The sequence below is a fragment of the Scomber scombrus genome, chromosome 14, assembly GCF_963691925.1.
Source record: "Scomber scombrus chromosome 14, fScoSco1.1, whole genome shotgun sequence".
NCBI lineage: Eukaryota > Metazoa > Chordata > Actinopteri > Scombriformes > Scombridae > Scomber > Scomber scombrus.
Genome location: NC_084983.1, coordinates 26347809 through 26364763, shown reverse-complemented (window position 1 = coordinate 26364763; position 16955 = coordinate 26347809). Strand labels below are relative to the sequence as shown.

Sequence of the window (16955 nt, the reverse complement as noted above, 5' to 3'; positions counted from 1 at the left end):
TGTGTATGAATCTTTAGGTAAGCCTGCGCTCGTATATTTGTGTGTTTGTGTCTGTGAGCGTTTTTTTTTGTATCTGTCTTTTTGTGCAGAGTTAGTCACGCTGCTCTTCTAGGTTCTCCTCACTGTGCTTAAGGTTAAGACTTTGCCCCAAGGCTCCTGTGTATGCACTGGAATACTGAAGGAGAGGAGAAAAAAAAACCCACATAAGGAGAAGGGGAGAGATGATGACAAGGGCGGGATTTATTTGGAGTGGTCTAGTTGTGACAAAATCGCCATGGTCCAGATCCGGCTGACCTCTCTACTCTGTTCTCTGTAGCGTCTGACAGCATCGCAAACCCTCAACAAGCCCCTAAAGAAAGCATCCTGTTCTTCTCTTCCCCGCCACATGCACCCTCCCACCACCTTCTCCACCCATTGCATTCCCACCTCTTCAGCCTTCCAGCGTCCCAAATCTGCCCACGTCTACAAAATGTGATGAGGCAGGCACACGGGCGGAAACATGGGAGTGGAGTGTTGAGGGGGGTAGAGGGGTTGTTGCTAACGGGAGAAATTCTCCTAATTAAAAAAAACCTTCTTAGTAAGTGTTTCGGAGGGGTTCTTGCTGTGTGGCATGAGTAGTGGGTAGATGGATGGGTGGACAGATTATGAAGCTGTGACTCAGTGTTGGCTAGGGGGGGAAAAAGTGTCAGAGAGCTCTAAGTCTGACTGACAGTATCCGTAGAGGTCGAGGGGGACACAGGACAACGTCAACCATCTCAGAAGAGATGAACATAATGGCCTTTTCACATTCCGTGCTTTTACTGAACACTTTACAGAAAGTGTATGACCCCTCCGTGCGCTCAGCTGAGTGTCCCGCGGGGTCTGAAGCGTTTACTTTTAAAAAAAAATTAGTGTTCAAAGGAGGCCCGGTCGCCTGAATACCGCAGCTAGGAATAATGGAAAAGGACTCCGGTTTCTATTTTGTGGATTTTATGTTTGTATGACGAAGGAACGGCATTGAATTGCTCAGTGTGTGTGAATTTGGCTCGCATCCTAGAGAGAGAGTCTTTGATAGACTCATTTAGGCCAACATTAGTAATGAGTCTGGCCCGGCTCTAGCTTGTAGTTGTTGTTTAGAATACATTTTAAAGCATTTCATTTTAAATTCTGGCTGTAATTCCAACATCTTGTTTAAGGCCTGCTCTCCTGGTAGAAATACCCTCTGGTGATGCTAAGGAAACACATTTTTCTATAGTTTTCTTACGTGTGCATGTATAACGTATTTATCGTCTTGTGCTTGCACATGTGCGCCCGTTCTTATCCATGTGTGTCTGTCTGCTTGCAGGCGTGTACACGTGTGTGTGTGCCTCTTCCCAATGAGACACAGTTCATCTGCTGTGTGCATTCTTTATATTTATATTTATGGAAATCAAATGCTGTGCTTCTCCACAGGATGAGAGAATAGCCTTTTTCCCCCAAAATTAGCATTTCTTTCCTTTTTAGCTGTTGATTTTACCAGTGTGAGTTCTGCCGCCTAAGGTGCTAATATCTGTTTAAATTACTGCAACATCGCTGCATTTTAATTTGATTCTGTTTGACTGTGTACACTTTAATTTAAATTCATAACTGAAAGTTTCGCTCATTGTAGCTGTATTGCAAATGTGTAAGTTTGGGTCTTTGCATATAACCTTGTATGTTAGTTGTGTGTGTCTGAGTGTGTATGTACATTAACACAATTTATGTATTAGAGTCGGAGAGAGCGTTTCCTCTCATCTTGCATCTATTATGCATAGGAATCTCACACTCCCTCTGCTCTCTTCTTAAACTGTTCCAAGATTGTTTGGAAGTCAAATAGAGATGTGTAAACAGCGTGCATCTACCAGCTGGACTGACTTGTTGGCAACAGTTTTACTGACGATGCCAAGTTTGATCTGAGTTTTTTTATTGTATTTAATTCTTCTCTTTTCACCCTAAGCAGCTTATTTGCATTCTCAGAACTGTGAAGGATGTCCTGCCTCAACTAGAAGGATCACTTTTGCTCCACTTTGCGTTTTTGTCTCTCACTCAAGACTGATGGGCTTTAGTTTCATGACATTTGCTGTGTGTTGCAAAGTTATGTTATAATGATAACACAAGAGGAAGGCAAGAGGAGTACTAACACCATTTTGATGAGGACAGAACATCCACCCAAGATTATTGACGCTCAGTTTGGATGAGTGAATTTGGATTGATCTCAACACCTTTTGATGGAAAGGACAGTTCACATGAATGATCCTGTAAATGTTTCTGCACTCTTTCTGCTAGCTGATGGTTGCATTACTTTGTGTAGGTGATGTTTTCTTCGCCCTCTGGGAACATCTTTGTCAGTTTAGGTGGGCAGAATACTGTAGCTTCCCTTTTAGGTTTGTGTGCTGTTGTCCCCAGCAATAAAGAGTTTGAATCATTGAGTGTTTTGAAATTGGTTGTTGTACCCCACCACTGGTTTGTGATTTTAACTCTTGTACTGTGGACAAGTGATTACTCATTGTGTTCTTACAGCCCGAGCCATCTGGCGTCTTGTTCATCTACCAAAGCGCTGCTGCCTCCTACATAACAAACGCTTTGATGAGGTGTCTGTTCCGGTCTATTCATTGTACACCTTTAAGACCGCTGCTTTTGAAAAGCTTAGCGACGGTCTTTGCAATGCTCCGACCTGTTCTCCTGGCTGGTGAACAGGTCTGCTATTGTTTTTTGTCAATTGGTTAAGCACATTTTTTTGAGACACTGCTGCATTTCCTAAAACACTTACAGCAGTCACATCGTTTTATTCCGTGCAGCACAATAGTCCATTTCCTGCCGTCGTTCCGTAGCCTATGTTGCTGAGGTTGTTGTTAAAGCTTCTCCTCATATTTTGGATCGTATTTTGTGTGGGACATGTACAAATGTATTTGGGAAGTTGACATTTTCAGTAAAGAGCAAGAAAACGTAATGAAATCCTACTACTATAGTTAGTTTCATGGTTTGTTGACGTGGCCTCCCGAGTGGCTGTAAGTCAGAGGAAAAACAGCTTTTGGGGGCTAGCCAATCAAACCAACCAAGAGAGTGGGCTCATCGGGACGGAAAGCCTTAAATATCCTCTACAGCAAACTGAATAAACTCATGTCATAGAAACACCAATTTCAACCGTCTATTTTGAGGTTTCTCTTTGTCAATTTCCTCTTTTCTTAGAAGCTATTTACTGTAGTAATTACACAACATTTCATCTGATATTTGCCTTTACAATGTAGAAAAACCCTCCCAATGCCTCCCCTACATGTTGTCTTTCTTCCTCTGGATCCACCTCTCCCTGTGACCAGACACATATACACATCTCTCCTCTGTATGAATAATCTTTTATTCTTCCCTGTCTGTCTGCTCCATGTTAAATGACTGTGATACATACCTGTGTAAAACTCCCTGTGTGTGAATGTTTAAGAAATGATAGGTGAAGAGTTGCACATGCAAGATTAATTCGACATGTTTCTCTAGATTTATTGAAGTGTACATTTATGTTTAAAAGGTTGTCTTAATATTTTACAAGTGAATATTAACCATAGACTGTATATAAAAATGGACGTAACATCCGTGACGTCACCCATTGGTTTGTGGACTGCTGCTTGGAAGCGAATAGTTTCGGATCTGAGCAGCGCCATCTTGAAAATTTCCGGTGCATGCTGGGAAAAATAAAAACACAGATTCTACTTATATGGGCATCAGGAGGAGCATGAGGCGCCCTCCTGAACCTGTGAACCAATCAACCTGTCAATCACGACGTAGCCACGCCCTAATGCATACCCTGCTTTATCGTCACATATAAAATCAGGGAGGCCAAAATGTCCCAAATGAACATCATACTGCATTGAAGAAGGCTTTAAACTAGCGATTGAGACCATAAACACATTTTGAAAACGTTTACTGAGGTTAGAAATCAAGTGAGAAGTTGGTGAATTCTCCATTGACTTGTATAGAGACCGAAGTCCTTTTGACACCAAAACGGTCGCCCCCTGGTGGCCTTTTGATAGAATGCAGTTTTAAGTTACTTCTGCGTTGGCATCATTTCAGAGGACCAGAACTCCCCGCCTGGTATTAACACACAAAGTATAACGAGGAACATGTCTGATAGTTTTACATTACGTTAGAAAAGCAGCTTAATCCACTTTGATCTTAAAGGCAACAGCGAGGCATCACTGAGTCTGCTGATGTCGGGACTTCAGCAAAAAATGCATTAACTGTTGTGAGAAAATGAACCATAAATATGACAGTTGCACACAGTGTTTTCAGATTCATGATTTTGAGTGAATGATTTTCCCAAAGCAACTGGGGAAAAAAAGTGTAATGACATGAACAGATGGACTGAGAGGATCCAGTTCTGCATTTTCTTGGCACAAAATGATTCAGAGATAATACCTCAATCATGGCCTATGAATCTTTATTTATATGTAAAAGGGAAATAAATAAAATAAAATGTGTACCAGGTTATAAACAGATGTGCTGTAATCGATCTTTGTACGCTGCCAAACGAAATGTCAGCTGAGACTCTCATTAAAAATATGACAGATTGTTTTAATGTAAACACCAAAGAAGCTAATTTTACATAAATTGTGATTCACAAAGAATTATCTTAAGATGAGAAGTCCAACACTACAGTATCTGTTGCCAGTACATGAAACATCTTGGTAACACATTTTCATTCAAGACTCCAGAAAAGGCATCCCATGGGTACGTTTTATAACTTTAATGAAAAAAGGTAAAAACTTCATGTTGTTAACATCTGCCAGTATTACAAGCAACAACCAAGACATTCAAAGGAGAAAGCTACCAGCTAAACAGGGAAACTGGATGATCAACACATACTCTGACTCATTCTATTTCCTCAGTTGTTTCCTCCTGCAGCATTTCTTCGGTATTCTGTCAAGTACGTTTTTAAGGATGTGAATTTTGCTTTCAGTGGCCAGTGCTATTTAGCTGGCAAATCATACTTCTTACATAGTCTGCTCTCCAGCCCCAGCGAGAGGGATTTTTGCTGTTGCAGTTACAGTCGTCACAGTGATACATTTCATGCAATGCTGTTAAAAAATGTCTGGTCAGGATTTGGTAAGGGTGGCATGACATTTGACCAGACAGCATCATTTGCATTCCCTCTGCAGGAACAACCGGGTTTCATCAAGTGTAAAATGAAATGTTCAAAATGCAGCACAAATGTTAAATGTTTAAATGATAGTACTAAAGGTTCACTTGGTTTTTCATGTATGTTACTTGATTTTTTTGGTTCAATTTGTCCAAAGCACAATATTGTGTAAAGGAGCAACACCTGCTAATTAATTGCAGCCTTTTAGACGTTCAAATTTCATGTGATTTTGTAGTATTTATTGATCTTGTAGCTCTATGCCCACAATTTGATGTATTTTTCTCCCATTTGTGTTCCCTCTTCTCAGGCGGACTATTTCAGCTGCATGGCGACAGTGGTGTACGTTCGTAAAGAGAATTGTCTGTACCAGGCCTGTCCATCTGCAGAATGCAACAAGAAGGTCATAGACCAACAGAATGGAAAGTACCGCTGTGAGAAGTGTAACAGAGAGTTCCCCAACTTTAAGTACAGACTCCTACTTTCTGTAAGTGCAAAAGGTGGATTCATTAAATCTTGTTTGCCACGCATAATAGTCCTGCTGACTTCCTCCTGCCAAAGAATATTGAAATGTCTGTGATCACACATACACACACACACACACACTTGGACTTACACACATAAGTAATCTCTCACCCCTTCATCATCTCTGTCTGTCTGACTCTCAGGCTAACATAGCTGACTTCGGGGATAACCAGTGGGTGACATGTTTCCAGGAGACAGCTGAGGTCTTGTTGGGTCACAGTGCAGAAACACTGGGGTATCTCAGAGACACGGTAACACACACACACACACACACACACACACACACACACACAGTTCTCCTCTCTAACTCTCACAGCTCTTTAACAGACTACCTCCTGTAAACCAGTTACCCTGACCTTGTATTTACTTGTGTGTGTGTGTGTGTCTGTGTGTGTGTGTGTGTGTGTGTCTGTGTGTGTGTGTGTCTCTGTGTGTGTGTCTCTCTTCCATAGGATGAGGCTGCATTCGATGAAGTCTTCCAGAAAGTCAACTACACAACTCACATTTTTAAGAACAGAGTCAAGCTGGAGACGTATAACGTAAGTAGCTATACATGGGAGCACAATAGAGTTTGATACAATGCAATGCAGTTTAGTTTCCAGGGAATAAACGGAGCAGAATATAATGATAATGGTACTCATCATTGTCCTGCAAGCAGTGGAAAAAAAATCTCACTGATCCCTGCCTTGCAGAAATGCACGACCCTGATTGGCTAGCGCATGTCTTTTACAAACAATGTTTTAACGCTGTTCTGAATAAATACACCAGCAGGCATTTTATTTCTCCCAACACTAATAATGGCTGGATAAATGGGCTTTCCAAATAACTAGATTGCAAACAAGTGGCATTGTTGTAAAAACAGTAAATGATCTCATTTAGTGTCTATTTCACAATCAAACCAAAAAGTAGGACATGGCTGTGTGTGTGTGTGTGTGTGTGTGTGTGTGTGTGTGTGTGTGTGTGTGTGTGTGTGTGTGTGTGTGTGTGTGTGTGTGTGTGTGTGTGTGTGTGTGTGTGTGTGTGTGTGTGTGTGTGTGTGTGTGTGTGTGTGTGTGTGTGTGTGTGTATCACGATTACAAAATGATGAGACGGCAACACTTGCACTGTTTACAGATTTAGTATTTTCTTTGGCTTAAAGTATTTATCGGCTAGCAGAAATCTTTATGATGAGCTGGGTGCAGGCAGAAGTGTTAAAGATGCTTTCCAAACAGTGAAAATAAAAGTTGTAATGGAACTAGCTTGATAAAGTCTCCCCATGACGTTAAAGCGTGATACATTGCAATGTGTGCGATTTCAATTAATTGGCAGCATGTCATCCGTGAATTTGTAACCACCACACTTGTCATCACTTATTATCTTCCGCTGAACTGCAGTTCCCAAGCATGTAAAGCCACAATACAAGATGCGCAAACTGCAGTATAATCACAACACACTGTCAGTCACACAACATGAATCCAGAATCATTTCAATTAGTATCGCAGTGACAAGAGACTTGTTATGTAGCCACTGCACTTTGGATACCGGAAAACAAATACAGCTGTGGATTAATTTCTCTTAATTAGGCACTAATTAGCATTTAGCTATTGTCTCTCTAAGCCTAATTAGCTTAATTATTTAGACACTAATTTGCTACTGTGGGCACAAACCAAGAATCTGAGTGGAATGATTGAGATGTAGGATGAGCTCTGAGCAGTCCCATGTCCTGACCTCAAGGAACATACATGGAGCACTGCACTGAGTTTATAAGCCTTTCTTCATCCACTGGAAACAAACTGGATAGCATTTTGATGAGGATTTACACAAAGTCGAGGGAAAGTACTGAACTTCAGTCCTCATACAAATTAATGCACATTTTCTGTAACTGTAAACTCATTTAACATACGAAGCAGTGAAGAGGAATCTTCATTTATGGAGTGAAATGAGCTTGACTGTGTTTACAGTAAATGTCAGCATATTGCTGCTATTTATGATGCCACAAGAAAAAGCCTGATGCTCCACTAGCAGATGCTAGAGGCAGCAATTTTTATTGCAGCCCACAATATAAAATTGTTGGGGAAAAAATAAACAATATACAGATTATTTTGCTTTTATTACAGCTCTGCCAGTAGTGGGGCTCAAAATAGAAAGGTTTTCCTCACAGCTGCATCACAGGAAAGGTCACAGGGTCATTTAAAATTAATGGTTAATCTCTTTGCAAGTACAAATGTAAAGTTAATAGACATCTGCCCATTAAATTAAATATTCCTATTGCATAAGTGAAAATCTGCCCCGACGAAGAAAAAAGAGCAGAAGAAGTCAGGGCACAACAAATCATCCTCTGAAGGATATGACTATATATATACACATAAAGTGTAAGACAGACTGACTTCGAACACAATCTGAAGGCCTCGTCTAGCAAGAAGAGGAAGACATCGTGTCCATTTCAAGTCAACACCTCTGCGATTGAACAGCCTCCTCACGTCCAAACCAATTAACTGAGTGGTCACTTTGTTCACTGACTATGAATAAGACCAGCTTTACATTCCCTGCACCAAATCAGTTTAACACAACAACCCATTAATGAATTGTATAATGAGGCACAATTCACTCTAGTCATTTAGGCCTGTGTTTTGCTGTTCATTAACAGACAGTAAGACAGGCGCACACATTTAATGTTAAACACATCCAAACCTGAATATAGATGGATAAGGTGGAGTAGAAGTGCATGAAGCAGCATGGATGTGCTGAACAGCTGTTTCTAGGTCCACCAACACAATGAATACATATTAAAAAACACATAAAATCAAACATTTTTAATCAATTTATTATTATTTATCACATTTTGTTGAGTTATTGAAGGTGTCAAAAACTGTTCTAATGCCCGAGAACATAATAATGTAAAAGATGCATAATTCTACACAGGCCTTATGTGTGTTCAGAATGTATTTTCAGTGGTTGTTAGTCAAAGTTTACTGTTTTTATTTCAAAGCTCTAAAGATCTAAAGAGACGAGCACAGCGCAGCGTCTATGAATCACTTGTTCAGTGTGTCTTTCTACTTCAGCCTCAGTTTGTTCTCATGACTTGTGAGTGTGAGACAAGACAAATAGATCAGATGTCTACCGCTGCGTTTTCATTAAAAATAGAACAATGTAATGAAATGTCTTCAGTTTAATGAACTCACAAAAATTTGCACTTTGTCATTTTTCAGAAGAAGGACAGACAGAGAGAAAGATCAACCAGGTTTAGGATCATGTTTTGAAGTGGTTTCACCTTCATATGAACCCAAGTTTGTGTTATTTCAGGGCAGAACAGAAATGATAAACTACAGCCTTTTATAGTTGATCAAACCCAATGCACTCAAATCCCCCAAAGTTTTCTGTGCTATAATATAAATATTAAAGAACATGATCTGTTGCTGATTCTGGTGGTGCAGCAGTTTTAGCCTCAACTCTTTACTTTTGGGTTATGACTTAATTAACAATTTGAAAACATGATAATCTGTAACAGTTGGCCCTTAGTTTATAGTTGAAAACATGTAAAAGTTTTGTGTACCATCTCATCCGTAGAACAATGAGGTTGTTGTAGCAAGCTGCAACGACTGTTAATCACTAATAATGTTGCCAGAAAATAAAAAATGTCTCATATCACACTACTAGCCTTTCAACCAAAAAGTCACATAACCAGGAACCAGAAGAAATAAGTTCAAACTAAGACGTAAAAGTCCCTTTAGCACATTCCTGTGTTTATACTGCGTCCAAAGAAGCGTGAAGATTAGAAAAATGACCCATGGCACTTTAAAAATGTAGGCGGCATTCGAAAAACATTACACACATGAGGAAACAAAGTCATCGTCATACTGTTGTTCTGTGTATTTACCGTTGTCAGAATTGTATTTAATGAATCAATAAAAAAGGAGCAATGCAGAGAAGAAAGAAAATGAGAGTGAAAACTCCAGAGCGTGAGACTCCACAGTAGATGATCTGCTGAGTGTTTAATGGTTGTTTTTGGGTTTTTTTGGTTTCGAATATAACCGAAATGTTTCTTTCTCTCATTCACTCAGTTTATTCTCTCTACTATTGCTCTCCCTCTCCCTCTCATTAACTCTAACTCACTCGTTGCTCTAAGCTCGTTTACTCCAGATACCAGACAGTCGTCCTAATATCAGCACTAAAGTACTTCCTTGTTTTTACGGATGAGATGTTACACAAGTTGTAGCAACCCTCAGAGTTTGACCAGTCAATAACTGTCAGCTCTGCCTGAACCTTGTCCCTAAAGTTCTTGAACTTTTGGAAAGTACTAACCCTGGAGCAGTGACATTTCAACAACTGGAACTATCCTAAAGAATATCAATTTTGTTTCCTCTGGTGAAACTCTTTTTTTTTTCTCGTTTTGGTCCCCTGGAAAAGTTCTTGCAGTGGAGAATTCCTGTTGCAATGCCACAGTACTAATGAGTTTTTTAGCGAGTGGCGGTGCTGTGGATTGGGATCTGGTTCGACCACTTTGGTCCAGACCGAAATATCTAATTAAAGTATTGGATAAATACCTTTGAACATTAACACAAACATTCAGAGGACAACTCTGCTGACCCCACCTGACTTTTCATCTACTACGAGGTTGACATTTGTGATTCAGAGTGAAAGTTTGACTTACTTTTTAATTAACTATTTATCAATTACCATGCTATTTAGTGCAGACATTCATGGTCTTTGTGCACCTCCTGTATGCTTCATCTAGCTCAATCATATGGTCAACATTTTTAACACTTTGGCTCATACATCCACACTTTGATTCAGCTCATGTTTATATTTAAAACCAATAAATGTACAAATATTCTTAGAAAGGGGGGAGATGAAAATCTGCACCTGCAGACACAAAACCACTTGTATTTAAATACTATTCCATCTTAACTGTGTGCTGTGTCGGATTAAAGTGGAGCCCCACAGAGGCAGGAGTGGAGTGTGTGCAGTGAATCAGACTTCAGTGTAGTAGAAGCCTTTCTCACTCTGCCACAGGTGAAGTTAATGTAATTCAGATGATACTGAAGATCAGATTTGGCCTGCAGGATTACTGAGCACATAGGTGCATCTTTTCACATAAACATCTCATTTGCATTGGTTTAAAAGGAAAATACAAGATTACTGATACACTTAGAATGTGGGATGTGTATCTGATTATCACTCAATAATTAGATGAAGTATATTGAGTCCCAAGTCTTGGGGAGTCTTCAAGCCTGGATGGGTGTTTATGTTGAATCTGTGATACTGTATTAGTTCACACAGGTATATAAGCTTCATAAAGGTGTGAGCGTGTGCGTGTGAGTGTGTGTGTGGTTGTCTGCAGGAGGGCCTCAAACGTGTGTGTGCATATATGTGTCTTGGTGCAAGTGCATCTGTGTGCGCCTGCATCTGTCTGTCTGAAGTGAATGAATTGATTTTGTCTCATTGAATGCATTAGTGTCAGAGAGGACCCGTTTTCCCTGCCTTACATTAACAGACAGGCCATTGAGAGACACACACACACACACACACACACACACACACTTAACACACTCATGTTACATCATCAAGAAACAAGTCTCAGGAGATCTTGTCAACAGCACATTCAGGTATTTTCACTGTCCCTGAACCTGTGAAAAAGGTTTGAGGCTGAAGGTGTTGATGCTAAAGGGAAATGTTCCAAGAAGCTGCCATCCAAAGTCTTATTAATATGGTCCTTTACACTCTCAGTATTATATATTAAGGATAGATTTCTACGTTATTAAGGCCAACAGAATGTTCATTCAGCTCGATGGTCATTTTGAGTATAGTCTGTGTTGTGATCTGTATTTCATTAATGTAGCGTTGGTGCCACTCTTAAATTTGATATGATAGTACATAATGCATACAGAATGTAATAAGACCAAGAGTCTACATATTCACTACTGGGGCTTGAACTAAATGCTAACACATTATAGTTTTGCTTCTTAGCATGCTAACATTTGCTAAATTAGCATTAAACAGGAACTTTAGCTCAGGATGATGTGAATGTCATTATTTTTGTAGGTATTCATTCATAAACCAATGACAAATAAATGTTGGACTTGATGATGGTGCTAAGGGACAAGTTAAGGTATTACTAAAATGATCACAAGTCATCCTAAGGGAACAATGAGTATGTGTAACAATTTCCATGAAAATTAAGCCAATAATTGTTGAAATATTTCACTTAAAAACTACAAATGTCAACCTCATGATGGTGCTACAGGAAAAGCCAGAGCATTACCCAAGTTAAGAAGGCACATCACCTAGAAACCATTAAATATCTCTACAAATCCATCCAGTGGATGTTGAGATATTTTACTGGATAAGTGAAATCTTTGACCTGGAGAATATAATTATATATGTCACTAAAAACAAAGATTCCTCCTCTGGTGACCATTACAGTCAACCTGGGCAACATGTCATGGTAATCCATCCAATAGTTGTTGAGATATTTCAGTCTAGACCAAAGTTCAGACATTACTATCCATGGAGCTGTTAGCATGGCTAGAAGCTAAAGGTATATTTGTAAGTTTGGCTCGTCACTGTAATGTATAACTTACACTTTCATTATCCACATTTCTCTGCAGGGTAGGGCTGCTCAACATGACACAATCACTATTACTTTGGTCAATATTTAGATCACAATTTTTTAACATGATCACGCGTTGACTCATTGACTTTGTAAACATCATTTTTCATCTTTTTAACTGGATTTTCTTGAACTTAAATTATAATTCAATTGAAAAACAAATGCATGCAGGATGACCACCACTCCACTCAGCTAAATCTTTGTCAGGTGCTGGAAGCATCAATGATTTAATAATGAACGGGCAGGTAAAAATAACTCATCTCAGTCTTGTCATTGACTTTGACTTTATTTCGATCAGCAAAAAAATAAATAGAACCACAAAAAAAAAAAAACAGTACCACATCCCTCTAACAACAGAGCTGCATGGCTGATCGAAAGGGTCAGGGCTGAAGCTACAAGCTTATAGATGCCCTAACCTTTAAACCATACATACATGTAAATATATGTATAGTTTTTACCAAACTTGTTATAGACCACAAAAAGGGGTGGAACACAGCAAATATGAAACAACATATAGATCAGAAGCACCTTAAAGTAAAACAATACAAATGTAATTTCATCACATAGTAATGGCGCTTTTCCACTACACAGTTCCAGCACGACTCGCCTCGGCACGGTTCCAGGAACAACCTTTTCCATTACAAAAAGTACCTACTTAACGTGGGCGGGGTCGCGAAACTGCCGTGACTTCGTTTTATACGTGACACAAAACACAGAAACAATGGAGGACATGGAGGCAGTGGTGTACTTGCTGCTGTATGAGGCTTTCTGTCACACAAAGCAAGAACATTGAGCCGTATAGCTGTAACTATGGTAACGCTGCTGCCGGTATTTAAAAATGCCGGGTTTGATTCTTGTGTGGGACGGCTCATGACTCTTCCAGCGACAACTCTTCTGACCAATCAGCGGCCAGCAGTGTGTCGACGTCACATTTTAGTACCGGCTTGGATCGCTTGGAACCTCACCAGAGCAGGTACTATAAAAGCACCAGGTACCAGGTACTTTCCCTAGTGGAAAGGCAAAAAGAACCGAGGCAAGTTGAGGCGAGTCGTGCTGGAACTGTGTAGTGGAAAAGCGCCTTAAATGGGGCTTTGAGAGGGATCAGGCTTGAACCATCATAAATCATTGATGCCTGGATTCATAAGAAAAACTAAAACAAAACAGAGCTGTAGAGGAGTATCAGACAAGGGCCATCATGAACTATAGAGCCCAAATTCTACACTAGAAAATTACAGCACTCATATCAAAATAGTCATTGAGGCCCGTAGGCTGAAGTGTATCTAAAGTGTCAATCCAATAGGCCTTCCTTTGGCATATCTTTCTTTCCATATCTCCCCCTCCTGGCAATTCAGTGTGTTCTATGCCCTTGAATCGTAGAGAGGAGATAGGGTGTTGAGGATTCATTGAAACGGCTGGCAACAGGACAGTTCCCATCATTGTGTCTGATGGAGCTCTTGTGCTCAGTAATCCATAGTTTTACCTATGTATATCATATCACATGGGCTTTTTAATATGTGAATAACGTTTTCTGTGCTGCATGTGATACAAATCCCTTTCCTATAGATCTGGAAATCTCTGAGTTATGATGGCTCAAGTCTGATCCCTCTCAAAGCCCCATTTACTATATGATGAGATTATATATGTATGGTATTACTATATGGATCTGGCACTGGATTTATAACACGAGACAAAGTGAGAGCATCATTGTGAAACAGAACATGGCACAATAATCGTTTTATCTCAATTATCTTGTTTTCATAATCATTGGAAGCCAAAATTGTTGCCTAGCCCTACCACAGGGATCCTCGCTGTATCTAATTTGTCTTAATTACCCTTAGTGATGTCGGGGCATCTGTAAGAGGTGTGTGTCGGTATACGGGTCTCCAGGTATTATGTTATATCGTTTTTTTCTGGGATTAACCGAAACTCCCGCACCATATGAAATTGAGTTGGAGAATTGAGGGTGAATGTTGGACCGCTGAGTAATTGTTTTCTCCAGATGTGACTTTGATTAGAGTATTAGTCTCCCCACATTAAATTAACAAGCCTTTTTTTCTCAAAGTACGCCGTCCTTTAGAAGGCAATTATTTTAAATAAGTTGTCACCACATGTCAAGAGGAACCTTTGTCTTGACGGCCCCCTCTAGTCTTTAATTTACCTGCTATCCTCGCATAGATGCAAATTGAAAATACTAATAGCGGTGTTGAAACACATATGAGATTATATGCAAATCAAAGACGCAGGTTACACTGGCTGAGTTGTTAAATGATTAATGAATTGTCTCAGGATTAAACCTTTTTATAGTGACTGTGAAAATAATGAAAATACATTTTTGGCTTCACCCTGTGTAACGAGTCAGTGTGGCTTTAAATAATAATCACTCCAATTGGATCATGTAGACTTAAGAAGATAACTACTTGACTAGTAACACAGACTACTGAAGGCTCATATTAGGTTAAGCTGAAATTCCAAATGCATTTTTGCAAACAAACGTCTTCGGATTTTGTGCTTGGAGTAACAGTTATCAGCAACAAAAACACTTTCCATGTATACGTATGTGAGTATTGTTTTAAAGTAAGAAAAGTGTTAACCTATCGGGTCTGACTAAAGTGACCTCAGCTGGCAGATGAACAATTCTGCACTTCACCCAGGCGGGGAGTTCCGGTCCTCTGAAATGATGCCAACGCGGAAGTAACTTAAAACTGCATTCTATCAAAAGGCCACCAGGGGGCGAACGTTTTGATGTCAAAAGGACTTCCGTCTCTATACAAGTCAATGGAGAATTCACCAACTTCTCACTTGATTTCTAACCTCAGTAAACGTTTTCAAAATGTGTTTATGGTCTCAATCGCTAGTTTAAAGCCTTCTTCAATGCAGTATGATGTTCATTTGGGACATTTTGGCCTCCCTGATTTTATATTTGACGATAAAGCAGGGTATGCATTAGGGCGTGGCTACGTGGTGATTGACAGGTTGATTGGTTCACAGGTTCAGGAGGGCGCCTCATGCTCCTCCTGATGCCCATATAAGTAGAATCCGTGTTTGTTTTTTTACCCGGCATGCACCGGAAATTTTCAAGATTTGGCGCTGCTCAGATCCGAAACTATTCGCTTCCAAGCAGCAGTCCACAAACCAATGGGTGACGTTACAGATGTTACGTCCATTTTATATATTTTATCTATGACTTCACCATTAGACGTCAGGTTTCATACAGGTTTGGGTTTGGTTACAATTTAAACCCAGTGAGATGTGAGTGTGCTGGTTTCTTAAAATAAATTCTCTTCTAATGTTATTTTGTTATAGAAAGTCAACACTTGATTGATACTGATATATCTGCACTTCACTCAAGTCTATTTTTTTCCTCCTCAGGATGAGACCCGAGTAAAGGTAACCGTAATGGAAGTCCAACCAGTCGACCACAGGGAATACAGCAGGAGACTCCTCAGTAACATCCACAAATTGGCCAGCTGAACTTGATCCCCAGTCATCCAAACGGCTGCTCTGTGATTAAATGTGTCTTCGACCGGTCTCTGACGGGTGTCCGACTCTTTCCGACTCAGTGAGATAACAGCGTATCTGACTGAGGCAGCAGAGGGGTGGCGAGTGATTCATCTGACTAAATGGCAACCCAACAAAAGACTGATATTTAGTTGTTCATTTCCTTCAAAACGCCAGTTGTGAAAAACTGGAAATGTGATGGAAATTACTTTAACCTTTTAATTTAATTACATTTTAACAAAGAGGTTTGACTATGATTACATAGAAGTGTGGCTCAGACCTGCTTACATCTCATGTATCATTTACAAGCGCAAGCATTTTCTTTTTTCTTTATTTTAGAAGAAGTGACAAATTTTTTCTTTGTTATTTGTGCTGTGATGCTCACTTCGATGAGTCAGATTTATTTAAATTTTTCATTGTTTCATCTTAAATTGAATGTGTGGGGAAAGTGTGTGGGATATGCACGTGTTGGCATTTGTTTTAAGTGTGTTCACAGGGTTTGTTGCCTGTTAAAATGATTCTTTGAGTTTAAAAAAAAAAAAATGTTGGCTTTGCTCTCTGGGCTTCCAAAAGAAGAAGCAATAAAAAACATGTAAAGATAAAAACAGTGTTTCTTTTTTCTTTTCCATCCTTGTTATGTGGTTTTAAGAATCAAGCAGAATCACATATCACTGATAAATCATGCATCTTACTCCTCTTACTGTAGATGCACTGTGCATAGCAGTTTCACTTTCAAATAAAATGTCTGCAGCTCAGTATTTCAAACTAGTTTATGTCCGCTGTGAGTATTATATTCAGACACTGGAAAACAAGGACAGCACTTTAGCTGCGTGCTCCTTTAGAAAGGTGTGGCTCAAGGGCATGACACTGATTTCGGCTGGCAGCCATGCCACCTGCTCCTCTCACTCCCAGCACCATCAGTACCATCTCTTGCCTGCTGACTGCTACATGCTGTGTGGGGAGGTTTGGGAGATTAAACCCGCACACACTGATCTTTTCATCCAAGTGTCACCTTTCCCTCAACTTTTCCTATTATCTCTTTCTTTCTTTTCATCCTTTTGTTCACGGTGTTCTTAGGCCACAGTCTCTAATCACCCTTTAATTTGAATAACAACCCAATCTGACTTAATGCATTTAAAGTAGTGGCACAACATTTACTAATTCAGCCAGCATTTTAAATCTGAAATGAAAATTATAAAAAGGAATGAAGTGAATGATTAA

At 39.7% G+C, this 16955-nt stretch overlaps 1 protein-coding gene across 1 annotated transcript in view; it reads left to right on the top strand.

The window, feature by feature from the left end:
- LOC133993953 (replication protein A 70 kDa DNA-binding subunit-like) overlaps positions 1 to 16301 on the top strand; it is a 40934-nt gene extending 24633 nt beyond the window's left edge. The window contains exons 14-17 of the mRNA XM_062433097.1: positions 5433 to 5609; positions 5791 to 5898; positions 6100 to 6186; positions 15606 to 16301. Coding sequence (XP_062289081.1) covers positions 5433 to 5609; positions 5791 to 5898; positions 6100 to 6186; positions 15606 to 15707 — 474 coding nt within the window. The 3' untranslated portion in view covers positions 15708 to 16301. The remainder of the gene's footprint in view (positions 1 to 5432; positions 5610 to 5790; positions 5899 to 6099; positions 6187 to 15605) is intronic.
- The last annotated feature ends 654 nt before the right edge of the window (positions 16302 to 16955 follow it).